This window comes from Pelophylax lessonae (genome assembly GCF_965119305.1).
Source record: "Pelophylax lessonae genome assembly, chromosome: 3".
Taxonomy (NCBI): Eukaryota; Metazoa; Chordata; class Amphibia; order Anura; family Ranidae; genus Pelophylax; species Pelophylax lessonae.
The window spans coordinates 676736341-676763450 of record NC_138770.1 but is presented as its reverse complement, the minus strand read 5'-3'; the positions used below and the strand labels follow the sequence as shown (position 1 = coordinate 676763450).

At 46.7% G+C, this 27110-nt stretch overlaps 1 protein-coding gene across 1 annotated transcript in view; it reads right to left on the bottom strand.

The window, feature by feature from the left end:
* The window catches only part of KIF6 (kinesin family member 6), a gene marked incomplete at its 3' end in the record, with an annotated part of 381890 nt that overhangs the window by 6428 nt on the left and 348352 nt on the right, over nt 1-27110 (bottom strand). Inside the window, exons 16-17 of the mRNA XM_082251003.1 lie at nt 7679-7729; nt 4031-4115 (exon numbers count right to left, since the gene is read on the bottom strand). Of these exons, the coding sequence (XP_082107129.1) occupies nt 4031-4115; nt 7679-7729 (136 nt within the window). The remainder of the gene's footprint in view (nt 1-4030; nt 4116-7678; nt 7730-27110) is intronic.

Here is a 27110-nt window from a genome sequence, read left to right as displayed (position 1 = left end):
CATCTAGAGAGGGACATTTTTGCCCATTCTTCTTTGCAGAATATCTCAAGCTCAGTCAGATTGGATGGAGAGCGTCTGTGAACAGCAATTTTCAAGTCTTGCCACAGATTCTCAATTGGATTGAGGTCTGGACTGTGACTGGACCATTCTAATACATGAATATGCTTTGATGTAAACCATTCCATTGTAGCTCTGGCTGGATGTTTCGGGTCGTTGTCCTGCTGGAAGGTGAACCTCCGCCCCAGTCTCAAGTCTTTTGCAGACTCTAACAGGTTTTCTTCTAAGAATGTCCTGTATTTGGCTCCATCCATCTTCCCATCAACTCTGACCAGCTTCCCTGTCCCTCCTGAAGAAAAGCATCCCTACTACATGATGCTGCCACCACCATGTTTCACAGTGGGGATGGTGTGTTCAGTGTGATGTGCAGTGTTAGTTTTCCCCCACACATAGCGTTTTGCTTTTAGGCCAAAAAGTTCAATTTTGGTCTCATCTGAGCAGAGCTCCTTCTTCCACATGTTTGCTGTGTCCCCCACATGGCTTCCCCCAAACTGAAAACAGGACTTCTTATGGCTTTCTTCCACCAATGGCTTTCTTCTTCTCACTCTTCTAAAGGGCAGATTTGTAGAGCGAACAACTAATAATTGTCCTGTGGACAGATTCTCCCACCTGAGCTGTGGATCTCTGCAGCTCCTCCAGAGTTCCCATGGGCCTCTTGGCTGCTTCTCTGATGAATGCTTTCCTTGCCCGGCCGGTCAGTTTAGGTGGACGGCCATGTCTTGGTAGGGTTGCAGTTGTGCCATACTCTTTCCATTTTCCCATGATGGATTGAACAGCGCTCCGTGAGATGTTCAAAGCTTGGGATATTTTTTTTATAACCTAACCCTGCTTTACACTTCTCCACAACTTTATCCCTGACCTGTCTGGTGTGTTCCTTGGCCTTCATGATGCGGTTTGTTCACTAAGGCTGGCCATACATGGGTCGAATTCCGAAATAATTTTCTTTTAAAAATCTTTCCTAACAATTTTCGTTTGAATTTTGCACCATTAGTGGACTGCAGCAAAGGCCGATTTTCGTGCGGTCATCCAGTTTGAGTGATCGGGCATGTTGGAATTTTTTTGAAAAACAAACGATTTTCTAATCAATGATGGGAGAATCATGTGAGAAATATAATTGAAAAAGAAATACGCATAAGTGCAAGAAAAGAAAATTCCCGGAAAGAAATGAAGATTCCCAGCCACGAAAATTCTTTTCAGTAGCAATATGAGGTGAAATTGAAGGCTTGGTTGGTCGAATTTCGAAATCAATGGTGGCGCCATTGAATGAGAAAACGCACGAAATTTCTGATTTTTGAAAGAAAATTCTTTCAAAATTCGACCCATGTATGGCCAGCCTAAGGTTCTCTGAGGGCTTCACAGAACAGCTGTATTTATGCTGAGATCAAATTACACAAATGTGTAATCTATTTATGAACTAGGTGACTTCTGAAGACAATTGTAGCGCTTTTCCACTGCATGGAACCGAACAGTTCGGCTCGCTTTCGCGCTTTTCCACTGCATGGTATGGTGTTGGAACGGTACGGCGGCGCTTTTCCACGACATTGAACCGAACGGTACGGCTCGCTTAAACAGTACCACCTCGGTTGTGGTTCCAAGAGGGCCGTACCGATACCATATTCCACAATCCTTTGCATGCAGCCTTGACTGTTTGTCACTACTAGCCACTGATTGGTCAGAGAATCGTTGTTATCCCACCCACTTACTACTTTAGTGGAAAAGCAAACCCTACCAAACCGTTCCAACACCGTACCATGCGGTACCATGCAGTGGAAAACCAAACCGAGCCCAGCAGGGCCGAGTGGAGCCGAGCCGGTACTTGCAGTGGAAAAGTGCCATTAGTTCCACTAGATTTTAGTTAGGGGGTATCAGAGTAAAAGGGGGGTGAATACAAACGCAGCCACACTTTTCAAAGATTTAATTGTATCACTTTCCTTCCACTTCACAATGATGTACCACTTTGTGTCGGTCTATCACATAAAATCCCAATAAAATACATTTACATTTTCGGTTGTAACATGACAAAATGTGGAAAGTTTCAAGGGGTGTGAATACTTTAAGGCACTGTAGTTTCAGGTTAGTGACACATATGTGTGCACTGCGACAAATAAGAACCAAAATGGTCTTCTTAAGCCTAGCAGATATTTCGGAAGACTGAGGCTCCTTTAGGCACAAACTCATCTAGAACGGATTTGTGGACACCTCATCAAAGACAGAATACTCAGCTGAGTGTTCCGAAGCTCCTCCAGCTGCATGAATGTCAGGGGCTGACTCTTGAGGACAAGGAGTAAAAGTACGCGGTGTCCCCTGAGTCAGCAATCATGGCTGGGATTTTCCTAATAAAATCTAGCAAAGCTGTAGAAAATTCCTCCTTGGATAATGCAGAGGAGGGGGGGCACATCTTACGGGAGTTACGGAAGACTCCGAGAAGGGTGTGTGCTTAACCAGGGATCAAAGATCCAGCCAAACATGACCTCCGGAAGATTTCCCCAGGCCATTTTTTGCGATTCGGCACTGCGTTACTTTAACTGACAATTGTGCAGTCATGCAACGCTGTACCCAAATTAAATTGATGTCATTTTTTCCCCACAAATAGAGCTTTTCTTTGGTGGTATTTGATCAATTCTGCATTTTATTATTTTTTTTTTTTTTTGCGCTATAAACAAAAAAAAAAGACCGACAATTTAAAAAAATAATAAAAAATCAACAATATTTTTTACTTTCTGCTATAAAACATATTAAAAAAAAAAAAAGATGTAAAAAATGTAATTTCTTCATAAATATATGCATTCTGCTACATATTTTTGGTAACAAATCCCAACTATTTTTTTGCGCTATAAACATAACAGTACCGACAATTTTGAAAAAAAAAACAATATTTTTTTACTTTGTTATAAAACATATCCAATAAAAAATAAAATTAAAAATCAATTGTCTTCATAAATTTAGACCAATATGTATTCTGCTACATATTTTGGTAAAAAATCCCAATAAACATATATTGATTACTTTGTACAAAATTTATAGTGTCTACAAACTATGGTATATATACTATATTCTATGTCATTTTTTCCCCCACAAATATGGCTTTCTTTTGGTGGTATTTGATCACTTCTGCATTTTTTTTAATTTTTTTTTTGCGCTATAAACATAAAAAGACTGACAATTTTGAAAAAAAAAAAAAACAACAATATTTTTTACTTTCTGCTATAAAACATATTAAAAAAAAAAAAGATGTAAAAAATCTAATTTCTTCACAAATATATGCATTCTGCTACATATTTTTGGTAACAAATCCCAATAAACGTATATTGATTAGTTTGTACAGAAGTTATAGTGTCTACAAACTATGGTGTATATATACTACATTTTTATGTAATTTCATGTGATTTTTATGTGAATTTTATTTAATTTCTTTCCCCACAAATAGAGCTTTCTTTTGGTGGTATTTGATCACCGATGTGTTTTTTATTTCTTTGCGCTATGAACAAAAAAAGACAAATATTAAACAAAAAACAATATTATTTACTTTCCGCTATAAAACATATTCAATTAAAAAAATGTAAAAATCTAATTTCTTCATAAATTTAGACCAATATGTATTCTGCTACATATTTTTGGTAAAAAAAATCCCAATAAATGTATATTGATTCCTTTGTACAAAAGTTATAGTGTCTACAAACTATGGTATACTGTATATACCACATTTTCCCCCACAAATAGAGCTTTCTTTTGGTGGTATTTGATCACTTCTGCATTTTTTTTATTTTCACTATAAAACAAAAATGTGGAAAAAGTGAAGTGCTGTGAATACTTTCCGGATGCATTGTAATGTTTTTGCATGTGGTCCTGTGTACCTTCACTCATTCGGGTCATGAAAATGGCGATCGCAGTCAAGACAGCCGACCCGTATAAACAGTAAAGGGAAAGGTGGAAATGAAGTGTATTTTATTGCAGCCACGCAGCGTGATCGTACCTCTTTTTTTCGCCTTCCATCTGACCTCGCAGTTCATCCTCGGCTGGGTCATACTCGTTCGGTTCATCTGAGGAGCTGGAAACACCTAGAGGATATTTGGGAAATGATAAAATATTTTGGCAAGCATGCATATCCAACCTTGGCCTCTCGCTGGCTTGTAGTAAATACAGTAACGTTACAGTGATTCCAGGGACGCACTGCGCTTGGAGAGGGAAGAAAGACTACATAGCTCTTGGGCCGTTTACGATCACATGACACATTGCACATCCTCACACCTGTCTACTGCTATACCATCATCACCTGAACTCTTAGTGCACTTTGAAGGGTACCTGTCTTACAAAAAAAAAATGTTTCGCGAACCCTAGTTCCTATCAGTAGCGGCCCGTCCATTGGGGCGCAGGGGCGTCCGACCCCCTAATCTACATGCAGGGCACCAGACGCATGGATTCCAATGTTTTTTTTTTTTTTTTTGAAGCATGTGATTAGAGCCAGAGGCTCTAATAGGCTTCAAAAAAAGGGTGGGCTCGGGTCGCAGAGCACTGCGCCCTGAGCCCACCCAGTCGTGTGACAATAGCGAATGAATATTCGCTATTGTCACACGGATCCTCCTCCTGGCCAATCAGGAAATGGGTCCTGAGACAGGTTTCCTGATTGGCCGAAAGGAGAAGCCATGCCGATGACCAAGGAGGAGGGAGGAGACGCAGGAGACTAAGGAGAAGGCTCTAATAGGCTTCAAAAAAAGGGTGGGCTCGGGTCACAGAGCACTGCGCCCTGAGTCCACCTAGTCGTGTGACAATAGCGAATAAATATTCACTATTGTCACATGGATCCTCCTCCTGGCCAATCAGGAAATGGGTCCTGAGACAGGTTTCCTGATTGGCCGAAAGGAGAAGCCATGCCGATGACCAAGGAGGAGGGAGGAGACGCAGGAGACTAAGGAGAAGGCTCTAATAGGCTTCAAAAAAAGGGTGGGCTCCGGTCACAGAGCACTGCGCCCTGAGCCCACCCAGTCGTGTGACAATAGCGAATGAATATTCGCTATTGTCACACGGATCCTCCTCCTGGCCAATCAGGAAACGGGTCCTGAGACTGGCCTGATTGGCCGAAAGGAGAAGCCATGCCGATGGCCAAGGAGGAGGGAGGAGACGCAGGAGACTAAGGAGAAGCTGCCGCCACCACTGCTGCTGCCTGCCCTCCACATCTTCATGGTGAGTGAGCCGGCGACTTGGGGGTATGGTGTGTGGGATGGTGTGGTCCGGGGGGGTATGGTGTGGTCCGTCTGACAGCCCCCCCCCCCCCCCCCCGGCCCATGGAGCACCAGCCGCCACTGGTTCCTACTAAAAGTGTCCTGAAAGCCCAAGCTATTCTTTAGGCTTTGGATAGTGAAGCGAAGAGCAGTGGCTGAAGACCTGCAAGTTTTTATTAGGTCACGCAATATTTGCGCAGCCATTTATCAAATGCAAACTTAAAGGGGTTGTAAAGGCAGAAGGTGCATTCTATGCATTAAGATAAAAAGCTTTCTGTGTGCAGCCCCCCTAATACTTACCTGAGCCCCATCCCTATTCAGCAATGTTGCAGGAGTGTCTGAGCTGCTCGGGATTCTCCCTCCTCATTGGCTAAGACAGCAGCATGGCGCAATTGGCTCCTGCTGCTGTCAAAGTCAGTCAGCCAGCCAATCAGGAGAGAGAGGGGGAATGGCCGGGTGGCGGCTCCATGTCTGAATGCACACAGGGAGCTGCGACTCGGCTCAGGTGTCCCCATAGCAAAGAAGGAAAAGAAATACCCCAGATCACCACTTAGTAAAGCACCCCAAAATTTCAGGGAACGTCAATGACCTTTGCTACTAAATCTCCTATCACAGCCGTGAGGCTGAGCAGTCTCCAACCTAAATTGGGTCAGAATAGGGGATTGGGACCTGTATAGTACAGGATCACAAAAAAAAAGAGGTTGATCTGCGGACACACGGGGAGTAAAACAATATTAGAAGATTGACCAGTATATATCCCAACTACCACAGGCTGCGCATGCAACCCAATCAATTAAAACCGACAACATTGTCTAATCAAGGGGGGGGGGGGAGAAAAAATGAACAGTAGATGCTCATGCATTACACTTTACCATTCAAATAACATTCACTTGGCATTAGGCCCCTTTCACAAGTGCGGTGCGCCCAACGGAGTCCGTTCTGCTCAGCGGGGGATCGATCCGCTGATCCCCGCTGAGCAGGCGGATGATAGCTCCGTCTCCGCTCTGTGTGCAGAGAGGGAGGTGTCAGATCCCCGCTGTCCTCTATGGGGAGATTGGATGAGAAGGGACCACCTGTCCGTTCTCATCCGATCCGATCCTCCAGACGGATGGAAAATAGGGCTTCCATGCGTCCGGATTTCACGGACAGGATGGGAATCAGATAGCAGAGGGTGTCAGCGGACATGTCTCCCATTCCTCTGGTGCTGGCCAAAAGGCCCGCCCCAAGAAGCAGGTGCAGAAAAAGTGTGATGGTGCAGTGACCAAGGTGCCACAAAAACTCAGGTGAGCTGCCCCTCACCAGTGAGAATTGAGGCGCCCCTGGGCTGCCACCCCAGGGGCACGTACACCACAGGCTTTTTCGGTCCCAGCCCCTGGCCAGACCCAATGTAGCTCTTTCCTACCAGGAGGTTTGGAACGTAGACAGCTTAGGGAGAGCCTGCCTTCAACTGGGGAAAAAGGACCCCCTTGCAAGCCTGATTCAACCAGGAGGAAAAAGCCCTCCCACCGCCATCCGCATTCCTCACCAATCACATCCAGGAGCAGTACTAACCGGTGGACAAAGCCGGCTTTCTCGCTCCCTTCAAACTGATAGGGGCGGACCCATTCAAATCAGAAGGCGGCGGACGCATCCGGCTTTCTCTGACAGTGCCTACTTCCCGGTCCCCCAGTTACACCCAGGGCGCCCCGGTTCATTTCAACCCCTGCCGATACTAACCATCAAGGTCCATACCAACTGATAAGAACAGATACTACACTTAGCTTATCTTAGCCAAAAGGCCGGAACAAGCGCTTTGCTTCATTCAAAACCTGCATATGCACAGTGAGCTCTTCTCCCCCCCCTGTCATCGCAAGGGCTGAGCTCTACATTGTGCAACCGATGGAGAGCACTCACTGCACATGCGCAGGTTTTTAGCATGCCAGAGCACTCGGTCCTATGCTTTTGGGCCACGTGTCCAACAGCCAATGGGAGGAGACTGCAGGCATGGAACAAGAGATGGTCAGAGACTTAAGACCTACAGGAGATGGTAGGAGGCTGTGCACTTCGAGGAGATGCAAATAATTGAGGACGTGCTTCAAAAGTTAGTCATAGACTGGAGACACGTTACATGAAACTGCTAAAAATCACTGCTGTTCAAGAAATGGACCACATAGGAAAAAGTTAGATAGTGTAATAGAAATAAACCACATCCAGTCTAAAGTAAATTTTACTTCACTAGTTTAAGTAGGCACCTAGGTAAGGAAAACACAGACTGCTGTCTGCAGGGGCACTGAGGGCTGCACAATAAGTGCCAAAGGGCCACATGATTGGGCGCCAGGGACATGCTAGTGCATGACTAGCTCTCCTAAAGGTGATGCCAGCTCAGGTCCCCCTGTATACAACGTGGCAAAGTGTCTACTCACCTAACGCTGCTCTCTGCATCCTTCTCTTCTCCACCTCTCCCTTTAGGTGATCTGCAGAAAACACAAAAAAGAAAACAGAATCAGAATATATCTCCTCCCAAAACAACTTCAATAGATGTAACATCTGAGGCCACTTTCACATGCCTGTCGGGTGGTTTGAGAGGTCAAAATAGGTGGTTGTGCTGTGGTTTTAATACCCCATGACTGCCCCCCCCCCCCCCCAAAAGCCTACCATTGAAAAGTAAAAATTAGGCAGGATCTGACTTGTTGCAGCTTTTATAGCTCATTGTGAGAAGCTCACAGTTTGCAGTAAATTAGAATAAGCCATTTTAGTACAGGAGGGGAGCTGGTACAACTGTGTAAGCCTGAAGGGAAGGCTGGAATAAGTAAAAGAGCTTTACAAAAATTGTGCTGCTTGTAATGTGGAGTAATTCATTCTCAATATCCTTAAATATCACAAAAGACCAAAGGTTGAATTTGGTCTCTGGCTGCCATAGAGGATGAGGAAAGAGCTTGGGTATCAGTGCTTCAGTAGTGAATTTGAAAATGAGTTTGTCCACAATGCCTATGGCTGCAAGGGTAAATGTAAGCTTGTTTTATAGTTCATGTAGTACTTTAATACTTTAGTGTGCAAAGTATGGACACAGGTTCATTTTAAGGGTTTATATCTGGGCTATGGGTTAGGTTTAGAGGTTAAGCTAAGATTAGATGCTGGGGGTTTGGGTTATGTCCAGGGGTTGGCCTGATATGAAGGGCTAGGTTTGGGGGCTAGGTCAAGGTTAGATGGTAGGTTATATCTAGGAGTTGGGCTGATGCTAGGGGTTAGGGGAAGAGTCGTGTTCAGGAATATACCGAAGGTATAAGCAGTGGCAAAACTACCAGTATTGTAAAAGTCACACTTGCATGCGGGCCTTGGCATTCCGTCACTGTAGGGGGGCCCAAGATGGAAGGAAGGGAGCCACTGCAGAACATGTTATAGGGTCCTGATGCAGGACAATAAGGCACAGTTCACACTGCTGCGCCCCCTACTTGCAACTTGCTTGCGATTTCCTTGCAACTTTTGTGATTCAACATTGCAGTCTATTGCACTCAAATCAACCCAATGTCGCAGAAAAGCAGTGCAGGAACCTTTTTCTTGTCACTGCGACTTAAGTCACAGTGATTAGGACAGCACCTATTAAATGAATGTGTTTTGAGTTGTGTCATGTAACTTCATGTGTCACAAGTTGCATGATGATTTCCAGCAGTGTGAACCGCGGGTTATAAAGGGCCCTGCAATGAAAGTAAAGAAATCTAGGGTCAGTGGACAGGGCTTCGGTCCCAGAGGAAAGGGCCATGTGAGTGATAGAAAGGGCCACTAGACCGATGGAAAGGGCCCCGGCGGTCAGGGTTCATTGCCCTGGGGCCAGGAAGGTTCTAGTTATGCCTCTGGGTATAAGGATAATTTTATGTCAAGGGCGTAGGTTACATTTAGGTGATATGTCAAGATTAGATGGTAGGTTATATCCAGGAGTTGGGTCAATGTTAAGGGGTTAGGTTTAGGTAAGAGTAGTGTTCAGGATTATACCTGAGGTATAAGGTTAGGTTTGCATCAGGGTTAGAGTTTAGGAGAGCAGGTACCTGTTTTTGACAGGTACCCATCCCCACTTCTGGGAGACTGGCCTGCGGCGAGATCACTCGGAAGTTCGGCCCCCCTCCTCCATCCCCCAAAAGTGGAAGCTCTGCTTATCTGCCTCCTCCCCCTCTCTCCAGTGTTACATTTGGCAACCTTTCAGGGGGAGGGGGGGGAGCAGGTACCTGTTTCTTTTTGACAGGTACCCATCCCCACTTATGGGAGACCGGTCAGTGGCGAGATCACTCGGAAGTTCAGCCCCCCTCCTCTATACCCCAAAAGTGGAAGCTCTGCTTATCTGCCTCCTCCCCCTCTCCGGTGCCACGTTTGGCAACCTTTCGGGGGGGGGGGGGGGTTGAGCAGGTACCTGTTGTTTTTTTTTTTTTTGACAGGTACCCGTCCCCACTTCTGGGAGACCTCTCTGCGGCGAGATCACTCGGAAGTTCAGCCCCCCCTCTTCTATCCCTTGCCACTGGGCCATTCAGAAAGAGCAGCGCGTTTCGCGCATGGGCAGTAGGGAACCGCCTGTAACGCCACAAGGCTTCACGGCTGGTTTTCCTTACAGGCAATGGTGGTGGCAGCACCCGAGAGCCGACTGAAACATAAACACAGTATGTGTAGCTGCTGACTTATTTTTTTATTGGGGGCTGGACCTCCTCTTTAAAGCGGAGTTCCAGCCTCAAAATCCAAAATCGATTTTGGGCCATCCGCTTGCTAAGGGGAACCTAAAAAAGAAATGGATAGTGCCGATTTTTTGTTTTTGGTCACTTACCTTATTATAGAAGAAAATATACTCACCTTCCTTCCACTTCCTCTCTCTGCGGCCGCGGCCTGCGCCATCTCTTCCGGTTTGCGATGATTCCTGGGAGCTGAACGTCATCGCTCCCAGGAATCAATGCGCCTGCACCGGCCCCGCTCGTCACTTCCGGTGCAGGCGCGGCATTCACTGCTAAACAGCTTCTGGGCATGCCCAGAAGCTGTGCAGGGATGCCGCGCCTGCAACGGAAGTGACGAGCGGGGCCGGTGCAGTGCATTGTGGGACTCCGACGTCACAAAGAGGCCACGAAGAGGGATGCTGCGGCTTCAGCTGCCCACACCTGAGATGGCAGCGCTGGAGAAGAACTTTTCAAGGTAAGTATTTCTTCTTACAGGTAAGTGCGACCCGGGACAGATCAGAGGCTATCCATTGTGGAATGTACTAGCCCTGACTGTCCCGGGGGTATTTTTAGCTCAAATTGACCCCCGAGGCCCGAACTCCGTTTTAAGGGTTGTTTTTAGGGATTACTCTGAGGTATAATATTAGGGTCAGGTTCAGGGTAATGATGAGTATTACGCGTTTAGGCTGACGCAATCTATTGACAAGGGAAAATAACGTGCTGGGCCTTCCTTTCCATCAGATTGTGTAAAAAAAAAATAAAAATAAAAATCTAAACTGATTAATGATATGTTGATGGGCCTCCATTTATGTGTTATAAATGTGTACACAGCTGTTCCCCACATTAAGTGGAGCCGAACCGCTGTCCATACTTATTACAACATCACAGAAGCAGAGTCTGGAGCGCCATCCTTTCCTCCGTACATCAGCCTTCTATAAATAGTGGATGGTTGATAAGGATTTTGGCTGTGTCTTCTACAGATAACAGATGAGGAAGATGTCTTGGCTGAACATTTCTCGGCGGAGGTGAAGAGAGCGATCTACGTGTGCCGCTCGCTATCATTAAACCTCTTGATAAATCTGTTGGTTTTGGCCACATCTGGGACTGGGACGGGACAGGAGACTGGGTGGAGGTGCTGAGCAAGGAACACAGAGATTTGCTGGGATTGGGGGGGGGGTGAGTTGTTGGGACATAATGCAAGGCACATCGGTGTGTCAGATTAGAAGAACTTATCCTCCTTAGATGAATACTCTTCACAGACTGGCAGATAATTATATGGATGAGCTGCAACCGAGTAGCCCGAGTGCTCAACTTGTGGCCCTCCAGCTGTTGCGAACTACGAGTCGCATGAGGCACTGCAAGCTGCTAACAGTTACAAGCATGACTTCTAAAGGTATGATGGGACTTGTAGTTCTTCAACAGCTGGAGGGCCACAAGTTGAGCACCCATGGGTCATTACATACATTACTGATACTTCTGCTGGATGCTGGAGAGTTAACCTACCTGTTTCTTCTATCACTTAGGGACTCTACATGGGAGATCTCTCTATGGTGCCCATTTTTAATGATTTCCACCATTCCTGTACAAAAGGTCTGCACACTTGCTGTGCCTATTATGAGTGGTTCCCACCATCCTTGTGCTGAGTTATTGGGTCTGTACCCCTGCTGTGCCCATAATGAGATTTTCCCACCATCCCTGTGCTGGGTTCCCGGGTCTGTACACCGGCTGTTCCCATTATGAGGGGTTCCCACTGTAACAGATCCCCAATACTTGGACCAAGTATTTCTGTCTTAGGTCTCCAGTTGGTGGTTGCTGCAGGACCCCTTATTTTAGAGCCAAGTCCAGGAACGTGTGCAAAGGGAATATGGACAACTTTTTGTGTAAAGTAGCACATGAACACAGATCCAGTGCCACTGAATGCAGGTATATGTGTTCAGGAGATTACGTCTGTGCGCATGTGCTACTTACACCTGTGCACAGCTGCCTTCATCCATGTCTATGGAAGCCGGTGCACAGCTGCCTTCATCCATGTCTATGGAAGCCGGTGCACAGCTGCCTTCATCCATGTCTATGGAAGCCTGTGCACAGCTGCCTTCATCCATGTCTATAGAAGCCTGTGCACAGCTGCCTTCATCCATGTCTATAGAAGCCTGTGCACAGCTGCCTTCATCCATGTCTATAGAAGCCTGTGCACAGCTGCCTTCATCCATGTCTATGGAAGCCGGTGCACAGCTGCCTTCATCCATGTCTATGGAAGCCGGTGCACAGCTGCCTTTATCCATGTCTATGGAAGCCGGTGCACAGCTGCCTTCATCCATGTCTATGGAAGCCGGTGCACAGCTGCCTTCATCCATGTCTATAGAAGCCTGTGCACAGCTGCCTTCATCCATGTCTATAGAAGCCTGTGCACAGCTGCCTTCATCCATGTCTATGGAAGCCGGTGCACAGCTGCCTTCATCCATGTCTATAGAAGCCTGTGCACAGCTGCCTTCATCCATGTCTATGGAAGCCGGTGCACAGCTGCCTTCATCCATGTCTATAGAAGCCGGTGCACAGCTGCCTTCATCCATGTCTATGGAAGCCGGTGCACAGCTGCCTTCATCCATGTCTATGGAAGCCGGTGCACAGCTGCCTTCATCCATGTCTATGGAAGCCGGTGCACAGCTGCCTTCATCCATGTCTATGGAAGCCGGTGCACAGCTGCCTTCATCCATGTCTATGGAAGCCGGTGCACAGCTGCCTTCATCCATGTCTATGGAAGCCGGTGCACAGCTGCCTTCATCCATGTCTATGGAAGCCTGTGCACAGCTGCCTTCATCCATGTCTATGGAAGCCGGTGCACAGCTGCCTTTATCCATGTCTATGGAAGCTTGTGCACAGCTGCCTTCATCCATGTCTATGGAAGCCTGTGCGCAGCTGCCTTCATCCATGTCTATGGAAGCCTGTGCACAGCTGCCTTCATCCATGTCTATGGAAGCCGGTGCACAGCTGCCTTCATCCATGTCTATGGAAGCCGGTGCACAGCTGCCTTCATCCATGTCTATTGAAGCCGGTGCACAGCTGCCTTCATCCATGTCTACGGAAGCCGGTGCACAGCTGCCTTCTTCCATGTCTATGGAAGCCTGTGCACAGCTGCCTTCTTCCATGTCTATGGAAGCCTGTGCACAGCTGCCTTCATCCATGTCTATGGAAGCCGGTGCACAGCTGCCTTCATGCATGTCTATGGAAGCCTGTGCACAGCTGCCTTCATCCATGTCTATGGAAGCCTGTGCACAGCTGCCTTCATCCATGTCTATGGAAGCCGGTGCACAGCTGCCTTCATCCATGTCTATGGAAGCCGGTGCACAGCTGCCTTCATCCATGTCTATGGAAGCCGGTGCACAGCTGCCTTCATCCATGTCTATGGAAGCCGGTGCACAGCTGCCTTCATCCATGTCTATGGAAGCCTGTGCACAGCTGCCTTCATCCATGTCTATTGAAGCCGGTGCACAGCTGCCTTCATCCATGTCTATGAAAGCCGGTGCACAGCTGCCTTCATCCATGTCTATGGAAGCCGGTGCACAGCTGCCTTCATCCATGTCTATGGAAGCCTGTGCACAGCTGCCTTCATCCATGTCTATTGAAGCCGGTGCACAGCTGCCTTCATCCATGTCTATGAAAGCCGGTGCACAGCTGCCTTCTTCCATGTCTATGGAAGCCTGTGCACAGCTGCCTTTATCCATGTCTATGGAAGCTTGTGCACAGCTGCCTTCATCCATGTCTATGGAAGCCTGTGCGCAGCTGCCTTCATCCATGTCTATGGAAGCCTGTGCACAGCTGCCTTCATCCATGTCTATGGAAGCCGGTGCACAGCTGCCTTCATCCATGTCTATGGAAGCCGGTGCACAGCTGCCTTCATCCATGTCTATTGAAGCCGGTGCACAGCTGCCTTCATCCATGTCTACGGAAGCCGGTGCACAGCTGCCTTCTTCCATGTCTATGGAAGCCTGTGCACAGCTGCCTTCTTCCATGTCTATGGAAGCCTGTGCACAGCTGCCTTCATCCATGTCTATGGAAGCCGGTGCACAGCTGCCTTCATGCATGTCTATGGAAGCCTGTGCACAGCTGCCTTCATCCATGTCTATGGAAGCCTGTGCACAGCTGCCTTCATCCATGTCTATGGAAGCCGGTGCACAGCTGCCTTCATCCATGTCTATGGAAGCCGGTGCACAGCTGCCTTCATCCATGTCTATGGAAGCCGGTGCACAGCTGCCTTCATCCATGTCTATGGAAGCCGGTGCACAGCTGCCTTCATCCATGTCTATGGAAGCCTGTGCACAGCTGCCTTCATCCATGTCTATTGAAGCCGGTGCACAGCTGCCTTCATCCATGTCTATGAAAGCCGGTGCACAGCTGCCTTCATCCATGTCTATGGAAGCCGGTGCACAGCTGCCTTCATCCATGTCTATGGAAGCCTGTGCACAGCTGCCTTCATCCATGTCTATTGAAGCCGGTGCACAGCTGCCTTCATCCATGTCTATGAAAGCCGGTGCACAGCTGCCTTCTTCCATGTCTATGGAAGCCTGTGCACAGCTGCCTTCATCCATGTCTATGGAAGCCGGTGCACAGCTGCCTTCATGCATGTCTATGGAAGCCTGTGCACAGCTGCCTTCATCCATGTCTATGGAAGCCTGTGCACAGCTGCCTTCATCCATGTCTATGGAAGCCGGTGCACAGCTGCCTTCATCCATGTCTATAGAAGCCTGTGCACAGCTGCCTTCATCCATGTCTATAGAAGCCGGTGCACAGCTGCCTTCTTCCATGTCTATGGAAGCCGGTGCACAGCTGCCTTCATCCATGTCTATGGAAGCCGGTGCACAGCTGCCTTCATGCATGTCTATGGAAGCCTGTGCACAGCTGCCTTCATCCATGTCTATGGAAGCCTGTGCACAGCTGCCTTCATCCATGTCTATGGAAGCCGGTGCACAGCTGCCTTCATCCATGTCTATAGAAGCCTGTGCACAGCTGCCTTCATCCATGTCTATAGAAGCCGGTGCACAACTGCCTTCATCCATGTCTATGGAAGCCGGTGCACAGCTGCCTTCTTCCATGTCTATGGAAGCCTGTGCACAGCTGCCTTCATCCATGTCTATGGAAGCCGGTGCACAGCTGCCTTCATGCATGTCTATGAAAGCCGGTGCACAGCTGCCTTCATCCATGTCTATGGAAGCCGGTGCACAGCTGCCTTCATCCATGTCTATGGAAGCCGGTGCACAGCTGCCTTCATCCATGTCTATGGAAGCCGGTGCACAGCTGCCTTCATCCATGTCTATGGAAGCCGGTGCACAGCTGCCTTCATCCATGTCTATGGAAGCCGGTGCACAGCTGCCTTCATCCATGTCTATGGAAGCCGGTGCACAGCTGCCTTCATCCATGTCTATGGAAGCCGGTGCATACCTCTGGGATATCCTGTCTTTACACTGCATGGGCAATGCACACATGTACAGTGGATATAAAAAGTCTACACACCCCTGTTAACTACTTGCCAACCACCCGCCGCAGATATAATGCGGCAGGCTGGCTCGGCTGCACGAACCGCCATACCTGTGCAGCGATTCCCAGGAGCGCTCCTTGGCATGCGCGCGCACGCCTCCGGGGGCACGCTCGCGCACCCATTAGGCAGCGGGGAAGCTGACTCACGGCGACCGGCGGCTGCGATCGTTCCCCGTGGAGAGAAAACGTCGGCCTGCTGTTGAAAACACAGCAGACCGTTGTCCTCTCAGGAATCAGAACAGAGCTCCTGCGATGCTCCTATTTAGGAGCACAGGTCTCTGTGTTGATTCCACAAGACCATCCCTCTCACAGTTAGAAAACACCCCCTAGGCATACATCTAACCCCTTTGATGGCCCTTGGGTTAACCCCTTCCCTGCCAGTGTTATTATTACAGTAACAGTGCATATTTTTAGCACTGATTACTGTAGTAATGTCACTGGTCCCCCCCAAAAGTGTCAAGGGGGTCCGATCTGTCCGCTGCAATGTCGAAGTCACAAAAAATCGCAGATCACCGCCATTACTAGTAAACAAAAAAAATAAAAATGACATAAATCTTTCCCCTAGTTTGTAGACGCGATAACCTTTGCGCAAAACAAACCAAAATACGCTTATTGGGATTTTTTTTACCAAAAATATGTAGCAGAATACACATTGGCCTAAAATGATGAAAAATATGGATTTTTAAATTTTTTTTTTTGGGAATGTTATATAGCAGAATGTGAAAAATATAATTTTTTTTTTCAGAATTGTCACACTTTTTAGTTTATAGGGCAAAAAATAAAAATCACACAGGTGATCAAAAGTGTCAAAAAGGTCAGTTAGGGGTCCGATCTGTCTGCCACAATGTCGCAGTTCCGCTAAAAATCGCAGATCGCCGCCATTACTAGTAAAAAAAATTAAATAAATAAAAATGAAATAAATCTTTCCTGTAGTTAGTAGACGCGATAACATTTGCGCAAACCATTCAAAGTACGCTTATTGGGATTTTTTTTTACCAAAAATATGTAGCAGAAAACAAATTGGCCTAAAATGATGAAAAATTTAGATTTTTCCTTTTTTTGGGGGGAATGTTATACAGCAGAATGTGAAAAATATTCTTTTTTTTTTTCAGAATTGTCGCTCTTTTTAGTTTATAGGCCAGAAAATAAAAATCACACAGGTGATCAAAAGTGTCAAAAATGTCAGTTGGGGGTCCGATCTGTCCGCCGCAATGTCGCAGTCCCGCTAAAAATCGCAGATCGCCGCCATTACTAGTAAAAAAATAAACAATAAAAAGGACATAAATATTTCCAGTAGTTTGTAGATGCAATAACTTTTGCGTAAACCAATCAAAATACGCTTATTGCGATTTTTTTTTTTAACCAAAAATATGTAGCAGAAAACAAATTGGCCTAAAATGATTTTTAAATTTTTTTTTTGGAGAATGTCATATGGAAGAATGTGAAAAATATATATATTTTTTTTTTTTTCAAGATTGTCGCTATTTTTTCTTTATAGTGCAATCTCACAGGCGATCAAATACCACCAAAAAAAGCTCTATTTGTGGGGGAAAAAAGGACATCAATTTTATTTGGGTACAGCGTCGCACGTCCACGCAATTGTCTGTTAAAGTAACGCAGTGCCGAATCGCAAAAAATGGCCTGGTCATTAAGGGGGGAAAATCCTTCCGCTCCAGAACTGGTTAAAGGTGGACAAAAAGTTCTGAAATGATTTATCTTTGTCTCATTTTTTTACATCACAGAAACCTGAGGGGTGTGTAGACTTTTTATATCCATTGTAGATGAAGCCTTATATAGTCTATCGGACTGCATGTCTCATTGTGGGACTTCACTGGGCTTTAGGGATTAAAATCCGCTCGTTGTATCCCCTTGGCTATGTGATAATTTCATCACCATCGATATTTCTCTCTACCTTACACCAGCTTTCCTTTCCCCTCAGACATTTACTACAATCATCCAACCATCACCTGCGTCTGACCCATAATCCAGTCTGTGAAGACAGCTCGCAACATCTAATGAACGCGCTGGAGCGCTGCCAGTCCACGGCGCTCTGTACAACGTATCAGTCCGTATGTCAATCCCCAGCCAGAATGTATGTCTTCCAGCAGGAGAGTTTTATTAGCCGGATTAAGGTATGATGCAGGCCATTTGGTTCTGCACAACGTTACCTTAAATCATTTTCTGTTGCAGAAAAGACCCCCCCCCTCCTCCTCCCCCCCATGGCTTGTCCATGGTCCACATTATTCACTGATTAACAGCATTTCGCAGAATCAACGATAGATATGAAGAATAAATTGCCTAACGAAGACTGAGGGGGTTCGATTTTTGCTACAAAAACTATAAGTAAAGTGGGGAGCAATAAAACAAGCGACAATGCAATTAAAGAGGAACCCTGAGATTACTGAAACACTCCGAGATCACTAAATAAAGCCGATAAAACCTACACTATTATGACCAAAGGTTTGTGGACACCCGACTATCACACCTACCTATATTGCCAAAGTTATGTGAACATCACTCTGAATGATTGAGCTCCGGTATATCCAGTGAAGGGTACCGGTAATACTACATCATACAAAGACATTGTAGACAATTGTGCTCTTCCAACCTTGTGGTAACAGTTTGGTGAAGACCCTTTTCTGTTCCAGCATTAATGTGCCCCTGTGTACAAAGCCAGCTCCATAAAGACATGGTGTGGCAAGTTTGGTGTGGCAGAAATAGACTATCCTGTACAGAGCCCTGATCTCAACCCTACTGAACACCTTTGGACCCCAGCCCTACCGGACACCTTTGGACCCCAACCCTACTGAACACCTTTGGACCTCAACCCTACCGAACACATTTGGACCCAAACCCTACCGAACACATTTGACCACCAAGCCTACCGAAAACCTTTGGACCCCAACCCTACCGGACACCTTTGGACCCCAGCCCTACCGGACACCTTTGGACCGCAACCCTACTGAACGCCTTTGGACCCCAACCCTACGGAACACCTTTAGACCCCCACCCTACAGAACACCTTTGGACTCCAAACCTACTGGACACCTTTGAACCTCAAACCTACCAAACATCGTTGGACCTCAACCCTGATAAAGGAAAAGGAATTGGCAGCACTCCAGGTTGAGTCAAAATCCAGATTTATTGACTGGACATCCAAATATGACAATCGTGACAAGGTAGACGCGTTTCACACACTGACTGTGTGCTTAATCATTAGGAGGACCTCAACCCTACTGTACACCTTTGGACCACAACCCTACTGTACACCTTTGGACCCCAGCCCTACAGCACACCTTTGGACCCCAAACCTACTGGACACCTTTGAACCTCAAACCTACTGGACACCTTTGAACCTCAAACCTACCAAACACCTTTGGACCTCAACCCTACCGATCACCTTTGGACCCCAACCCTACTATACACCTTTGGGCCCCAACCCTACAGAACACCTTTGAACCTCAACCCTACAGAACACCTTTGGACCCCAACCCTACTGAGCACTTTTGCACCCCAACTCTACTGAATGCCTTTTGACAACCCAACTGAACACTTTTGGACCTCAACCCTACTGAACACCTTTGGGATGAATTGGAACCCTGATGGTGAGCCAGGTCTTCTCAACCTGACCTCACAAATGGGTAGAGATTCTTACAGACACCCTCCAAAATCTTGTGGAAAGCCTTCCCTGAAAAGTGGAAAATGTTACACACACAAAAGGGGGCAGCTGCAAAGTAATCGTCATGGGGGGAGGGGAGCAGCTTTATAATAATGACCATGGATTTAGAAAGTAATATCCAACAAGCTCACATAGGTGTGATGGTCAGGTGTCCATCAAAGTTATATCTATAGCTAGCACTGAAAGCTTAATACAATCACAATGGAATGACAAAAATCTAAAACAAAAACCATAATGGGACTTTTATGGCAATGTAATATAAACTGGGTTAAAAGACATATACGGGTTGATTTACTAAAACTGGAGTGCGCAAAATCTGGTGCAGCTGTGCATAGAAACCAATCAGCTTCCAGGTTTAGGTCAAAGCTAACTGGTGGCTTTGTCATTTATGGAACTGTACTGTGTTTTTATACAGCATTTACTTTTGTAAATTCCCTGTTAACAAGGATGATCTTCAATCTAGTCTTGTTAACATAGGGTCTCCTAACGGGTTTCAGAAAGTGATTTTCTTCTTCTTCAGGGGCATTGGATGTAAGGGGTATCACTTGTGCTGTGGTAGATCAAAAACAGAAAATGTATACAGCCTTAACTTTAAGAAATGCTGTCATCCACTCAGCCAGACAGGAACCACATCCAACACTTGGGCCCGAACAACCAGTGGTACACTGAGGCCACCAGTAGGTAAGTCCAAACAGTTCACGCATTGGAGCTGCCAGAGCCACACCTGCGAGAGGTGTTGTTGTTACTATGTAAAGATGTTGGAAATTTCTGAAACACTTTTTCCTAGAAATCACCATGGAATTTGTCAAGGCAAATATTGATTGTCCAAGAACAGGACAAAGGTGTGAAAGTTGTGGAACCTCCCTTTTCCAGTTACATAATCCTATCCCGGGGATTCCATGATGATTAAGCCAACGTGTTGGTGCTACCTTTGTGGATATAAATTTTGGGGTATCTTCCTGGAACTGAAGTAGTGGATTGGAGAAGCTACCAAACGTCTTCAACATCACAAAACAAGTCCAGCTAAATGTGACTACTACTAGATGTACCATAACCTGGATAAATGAGAAGCTTCATAAACGTAAGGTTTTGATTAGAATTCAGGGATCTAGATGACCTCTTGTATAAGTTTTCCCCACAGAGTTCAGGAGGAAGCTGGGTTCAATGACACAAGAATCAGCATATTTGGCCAATGCTAGAAGGCAATGATCAATGTAGGATGACAGGGAAAGGTTAAATGCCTTGGTGTTACCCTGGTCTGTCCTGAACTCCAGCATTAACAGCATGAATATGAAGCTAGGCAGCAGTGATTAGGTTTTCACCTTGATTGATACCCAGGAATGCAGAAAATGAGAAGCAGTAGGAAGCTGGAAGGGGGGGGGGGGTGTAGTGGATAGAAAATAATTCTCAGAGAGATGATGAAAGACATCATTTGAGTCAGACACAAAAAAGGGGACCTGTTACAAGTTATGAAAGATCCCACATAGTAAAAGCAGGCAGGAATCCCTTTTAGGGCCCTTTTACACTTTAAGATTTAGCTTATGCTTGCACCCCAATTCAAAACATACAAACACATGCTTCCAAATGCATAATGAAAAAGCATGAATGGGTCATTATTTTGTACATTCATTGCTCAGTAAAGATCAGTGGAAAATTCGGTTTTTCTTTCTGATATATTTAATAGTCCTATTGTCAGGACCCAGGTCTGAACCTGCGACCTCTGCTGTGTCTGGCAGTATCTCTTCTTGCTCAGCCACCTGGGATGCTGGAAAGCTCCTTCGACAATTCCTCGAATGGTCTTGCCTTGAACCTTGTTTCTCTTGAACATTAGCTCCTCCTACAAACTTTCTATTTTAGCCATGCCTTTGCACTTCCTCTTTGCCAGATTATTGTGCCCTCTCCAGCCAATATCTCACTCTTGTCACTCCTGTTGTCATCTGTATATTCGGTACCGCTCATTACCAACCTTTAGCTTCTTCATCAACTATGCTTCTGCTTGATCCCTACCTGCTATATCTGCTACTGGACTTCAGCTTGCTCACCTCCTGGTGAGGCGATCCCGAGGACTGCGACCTGGTCCTAACACGCAGAAAAACCCATCTCCGCCATCAGCTCTGGTGAACACTGGTTAGTGCTTAGACTCATCATGGTTAACTCCACTTAGAAAACTGGTCAGCTCCCTCGAACCTCCATAATGTAACATAACCATGTCCAGTATCCAATTTCTGTCTAAAAGGAATGTGCACATGTTCACATATACATACACTCACACATGTGCAAAAGCATGGACACACCCTGAATGCATGTGCACCAACATATACACTATATTACCAAAGGTATTGGGACGCCTGCCTTTACATGCACATGAACTTTAATGGCTTCCCAGCCTTAGTCCATAGGGTTAAATATTGAGTTGGCCCACCCTTTGCAGCTATAACAGCTTCAACTCTTCTGGGAAGGCTGTCCACAAGGTATAGGATTGTCTCTTTGGGAATGTTTGACCAATGGACCTTGCTTTGTGCATTGGTCCAAATCATTTGATGGAGGGGAAATTATGGCGTGGGGCTGTTTTTCAAGGGTTGGGCTTGACACTTAGTTCCAGTGAAGGGAACTCTTAAGGCATCAGCATACCAAGAGATTTTGGACAATTTTATGCTCCCAAATTTGTGGAACAGTTTGGGGTTGGCCCTTCCTGTTCCAACACGACTGCGCACCAGTGCACAAAGCAAGGAGACGGAACTTGACTGGCCTGCACAGTGTCCCTTACCTCAACCCGATAGACCACCTTTGTGATGAATTAGAGTGGAGACTGCAAGAAAGGCCTTCTCCAACTTCAGTGCCTGACCTCACAAATGCGCTTCTGGAAGAATGGTCAAACATTCCCATAGACACACTCCTAAACCTTGTGGACAGCCTTCCACTAGTGGTGAAGCTGTAATCGCTGCAAAGGATGGGCCAACTCCATATTGAACCCTACAGACTAAGACTGGGATGCCATTAAAGTTCATGTGTGTGTAAAAGGCAGGTGTCCCAATACTTTTGGTAATATAGTGTATTATGTGGACTTTCTACATCGAGTGAACGTAACCTGGCCCCTACAGAAAGAAGGTCTGCATCGGCTGTATGGGCACTCACAGCTCATCACCCACTGAGTGTGGTATTTGGTTGATTATATTCATGTGGTAGGTGCTTTGTTACAATGAGTTGTTCCAATCCAAACTGTATTTTAGGGCATGGCAGCCCACTTTTATTGAACAAATAGGAAGTTCACATAAACATCAATTGCCCCCGCAGGGGTTCTTCCAAATCAACATGAACAGTCAACTGAATATGCCAAACCACCTGGTTCCCTTGTCAGCAGCACAGCTGCTCTATTTACCAGTCCCTCTGGTTCACTTGGCTCACTTAGCCTTTAGACGAAGCACCCTGCTGCACAGCCCACTCCTGGCTTCTGGACAGAGGTTCTCCTGATACCCAGATAGGAGCCTACCTGACTCCTGGAACGAGACCTCTTGTCTCCAGGCTGCTGGCTGGGGCACATCTGACCCCGGGGGGGAGACCTTCTCTCCTCTGACTCCTGGCTGGGGTTCCTCTGACTCCTGGGGGAGATCTTCTGTCCTCCGACTCCTGGCTGGGGCTCCTCTGACTCATGGGTGGGACCTTCTGTCCTCCGACTCCTAGCTGGGGCTCCTCTAACCCCTGGGTGAGGCCTTCTATCCTCCGACTCCTGGCTGGGGCTCCTCTGACTCCTGCGTGTGACCTTCTGTCCTTTGACTTTTTGCTGGGGTTCCTATAACCCCCTGGGTAAGACCTTCTGACCTCTGACTTTTGGCTGGGGCTCCTATGACCCCTGGGTGAGACCTTCTGTCCTCCGAATCCTGGTTAAGGCTCCTCTGACCCCTGAGCGAGACCTTCTGTCTTCCGACTCCTAGCTGGGGCTCCTCTAACCCCTGGGTGAGACCTTCTGTCCTTGGACTCCTGGCTGAGGCTCCTCTGACCCCTGAGTGAGACCTTCTGTCTCCAATATGAGAGCTGTCTCCAAACTGGGAGCCCTGAGCTATCCTCGGGCTTGAGTACATAATGACCTTGCACACTTGTGTACTTACACAGGCTGCTGGTATCCAGTAAAATCTAGACACATGATTTAAGGTTTCGTCCCACCCAATACACTTTGGAACTTTCAAGCTCCAGGCCTGATCTGCGACTACAGAATCTAGAGAAAACCAAAAACACAGCTTTCTCTGCTCAGAAACAGTAGCGTTAAGCCTTAACATGAATCCTCTGCCATTTTCTACTACATTTACACAGTGAAGGGGCCTCGCACTGTCACAGGAGTTAGGTACTAGGGGAACCGGGGTGGAGGGTGGATGTAGGGTGTAAGTTCAGCTTTTCATTTTTTTTTTTCTGAAAAAGGTGAACTAACCTTTTAACAATAACCCAAGGATGACAGGACAGTTGTGCCCAGCCCCCCAGCCTCTGATCATCTATGTCCTTTCACCCCCCCCAGAAGAAGGAAATGCATCTGTCATGATGAATTCTCTATTGCTGTTTGCTTTTCTGCTCCAATAATTCTCGGGGTGAAATGTTATAGTGTAACAATATTGTTATAAATGGATTTCTGAGGCTGTGCAGTGTAGGATTGCTGAGTGACGGCTCCCACCTCTGCCAAGACTAACCGTGGAAAACTCTTTGTTTTCCTGTATTGTCACCCGCAGCCTTTTAAAGATAAAACCATGTGACTTTTATTATTTCTGCACATGTACTTTGTAATATGATGTGATTAAAAATGATTCTGCTGCTTCAATCTGCAGAAGCGATGACTTTATAAAACAGTCCAATTAGTCAAATGCGGCTTCTGGGCGACTACTGTAACCATACTTGGCTTATGTACAACACCTCCCAGAAGTCTCATCCCTCTGCTCGTGTAATTGGCTCACTACCTTCCACAGAGAGAGCTATAAGGCTAAAAGCTGAGCTCAGGCTGGTAATGGAAGAAGAAGCACAAGGAGCCAGTTCAGATGCCGATAGGAAGAGAGAACACAGAGAAGAGCTCATCATTGCATTGCTTCCAGTGGCGGCTGGTGCTCCATGGGGGGGTAAAACGGACCACACTATACCCTCCCCCCGGAGACCACACCATTTGATTGGCCAGGAGGAGAATCAGTATGGCAATAGTGAATATACATTCTCTATTGTCACACAACTGGGTGGGCTCGGGGCACAGTGCTCTGCGTCCCGGGCCCGCCCACTTTTGAAGCCTATTAGAGCCTCTGGCTCTAATCACGTGCTTCAGAAAAAAAAAAAAAAAACCATTGGAATCCATGCGTCCGGTGCCCTGCATGTAGATTAGGGAGCCGAACACATGGACGGGGGTGGCAGCGCCCCTGCGCCCCCAATGGACGGGCCGCCACTGGTTGCTTCTCTTTTTCTTGCTCAGTTTCAGGGTGGGCGGGTCCAGGACAACCTGGGCTTAGAGGGCATTGGTTAAATGATGCAAGCCATCTTTCATTCTGGAAAATTGAGAATATCTATTTATAAAAAAGAAGTAATGGGGGGGGGGGGCAGCTCCACACTGGAGGTAAGTATTGCAACAAAAGCTGCTTTCTTTACAATATTGTTTAATGGCTCATTTGTTTAACCACTTCAGCCCCAGAAGGTTTACCCCCTTCATGACCAGGTCATCTTTTGCGATACGGCACTGCGTTACTTTAACTGACAATTGCGCAGACATGCTACGCTGTACACAAACAAAATGTTTGTCTTTTTTTCCCACAAATGGAGCTTTCTTTTGGTGGTATTTGATCACCTCTGCATTTTGTTTTTTTTTGGCGCTATAAATAAAAAAATAAATCTCCAAAATAGTGCTGCGCCAGATCCCTAAATAAAATCCGGCGAATATATAAATAAATAAATAAAAAATTAATCAAAAAAATGAGGCAAAATATTTTTTGGATTCATTTTTTTATTGATTTATTTATATATTCACTGGGATTTTATTTAGGGATCTGGCACAGCACTATTTATGAGATTTATGGTCCATTTTGTGGAGTGGAAACACATTAAGTGAGAGCGGCCGGATATATAATTATTACTCACATTTATTTATTTTTTTGTTAGTTGTGCTGATAGTTTTTTCCCCCAATATAAACAAAAAAAGACAGAAAAATTTGAAAAAAAAAAAAGTCAGAGATCTGTGTTTCTGCTTCGCAAAAACACAACATCTCCATCTTCCTCTCTGACAGAACGGCAATCTGCCTTGTTTACATAGGCAGACTGCCGTTCTGCCGCCCCTGTCCAATCACAGCAGGACCGGGTCGCCGGCAGTCCCTGCGCATTAAATCACAAGTGGTTAAAGGTGTTTGGCCAAGTTTCAGGCACCTCTTGGGTTCGCTACAGCAGGTGTTTCATGGTCGCTGATATATTTGTAGAAGGTGCTGCACATTCAGAGGGATTTCAGGGAGATATGGAGAGCTTTTGTCAGGATGTGGATCACCTGCTGGTGGCACTGTGCCTTCCAGAGCGGAAGGTCGTAATTTCAGTGTCCACCAGCAGGTGTCTCCCAGCACATCCCATTATACAGTTTCCACCTGATACTGGCTGCTGGGAGGGTATTTAGGTCCTTCCCTACTAGTGCACCTCTCTCCAGTGTTTAGCTCTGCTGCCAGAGACTGTGCCATTTATTCTGATCTTGACCCTGATCTGGCTTCTGCCCTGCATCTTGTGCCCTACTGCCTCTCATCTGCTCCTCTTTTTCCTGATCCCAGTTCTGGTTCCCCCTTTGGATCTGTTCCCTGCATCTCCAGTTTACCAGGTTGTTCTGTGTTCCCCATTTTGTATATATGTTGTATATAGGCTGTTACTGTTAGATTGCTAGTTAGATTTTGTGTCACTAGGTTATGTTTCTATTTGCTGATGTTTGGGTGGATTATATTTCACTTAACCACTTGCGGACCGCCCACCGTAGATATACTGCCGCAGCACGGCTGCTCTTCCCCAGATCATGTACCAAGTACATGATTTGACACTTTCAGGTCTGGTGTGATTATACACACCGGGAGCTAATCGGCGGGTACGTCAGGCTCGATGTCCGCCGGCACCTGCCGATGCTTCAGTACAGAGGAAGAATGTATGTAAACAAGGCAGATCACAGTTCTGCCAGTACAGAAGGCATTGATCCTGTGTGGGACCAATCCATGCCTTCCTGTAGTACAGGGGTGTCAAACTCAATTGCATTGTGGGCCGCATCAGCATTGTGGTTCCCCTCAAAGGGCCGGTTGTATCTGTAAGACTAAATGTCCAGAACACCCCTACCCCCCTCTCCTTACATCACCCCCCACTATCAGAAGTTAACATTTCCCCACCCTCCCTTATATCACAGCGCACCCCCCGTTACATTGTGCTGCTTTCAGGAAGATGCTGGGTGTGGAGCTGGGAAGCATAAAGTGTGGGGTCTGGAGGAGGACCAGAGAAGGGCAGGAGTCAGCTGCTGGAGTCTACTGAATGCTGAGACCAGGGTAGGCGGAAAGAAGAACTTCTGCTGCACAGCGAGGCACAAGATCTGTAGGAGGAGTTCTGTCCTTCTCTCAGCTGCTGACTCCTGAGATAGGGGCAAGGGAAGAGACGAGTCTCTGGGCAGCTTCAAAGAGAAGCGCAGGATCTTTTAGAGGAGTTTTGACCTCCTCTTTGCTGCCGACTGCTGAGACAAGGGGGTGGGTGGAGAAGAGGGGGGTGCCTAAGCTCAGGAGAGGTACGAGGGCCACATGAAATGGCCTGGCGGGCCAGATTCGGCCCCCGGGCCTTGTGTTTAACACCTGTGCCCTAGTACAAGCACCTCCCCCACAGTAAGAAAACACCAGCTAAGCACACAGTTAACCCTTTGATCGCCCCCCCCCCCCCGATGACAACCCCTTCCCAGCCAATGTCATTAGTATAGTGACAGTGCATATTTTTTAA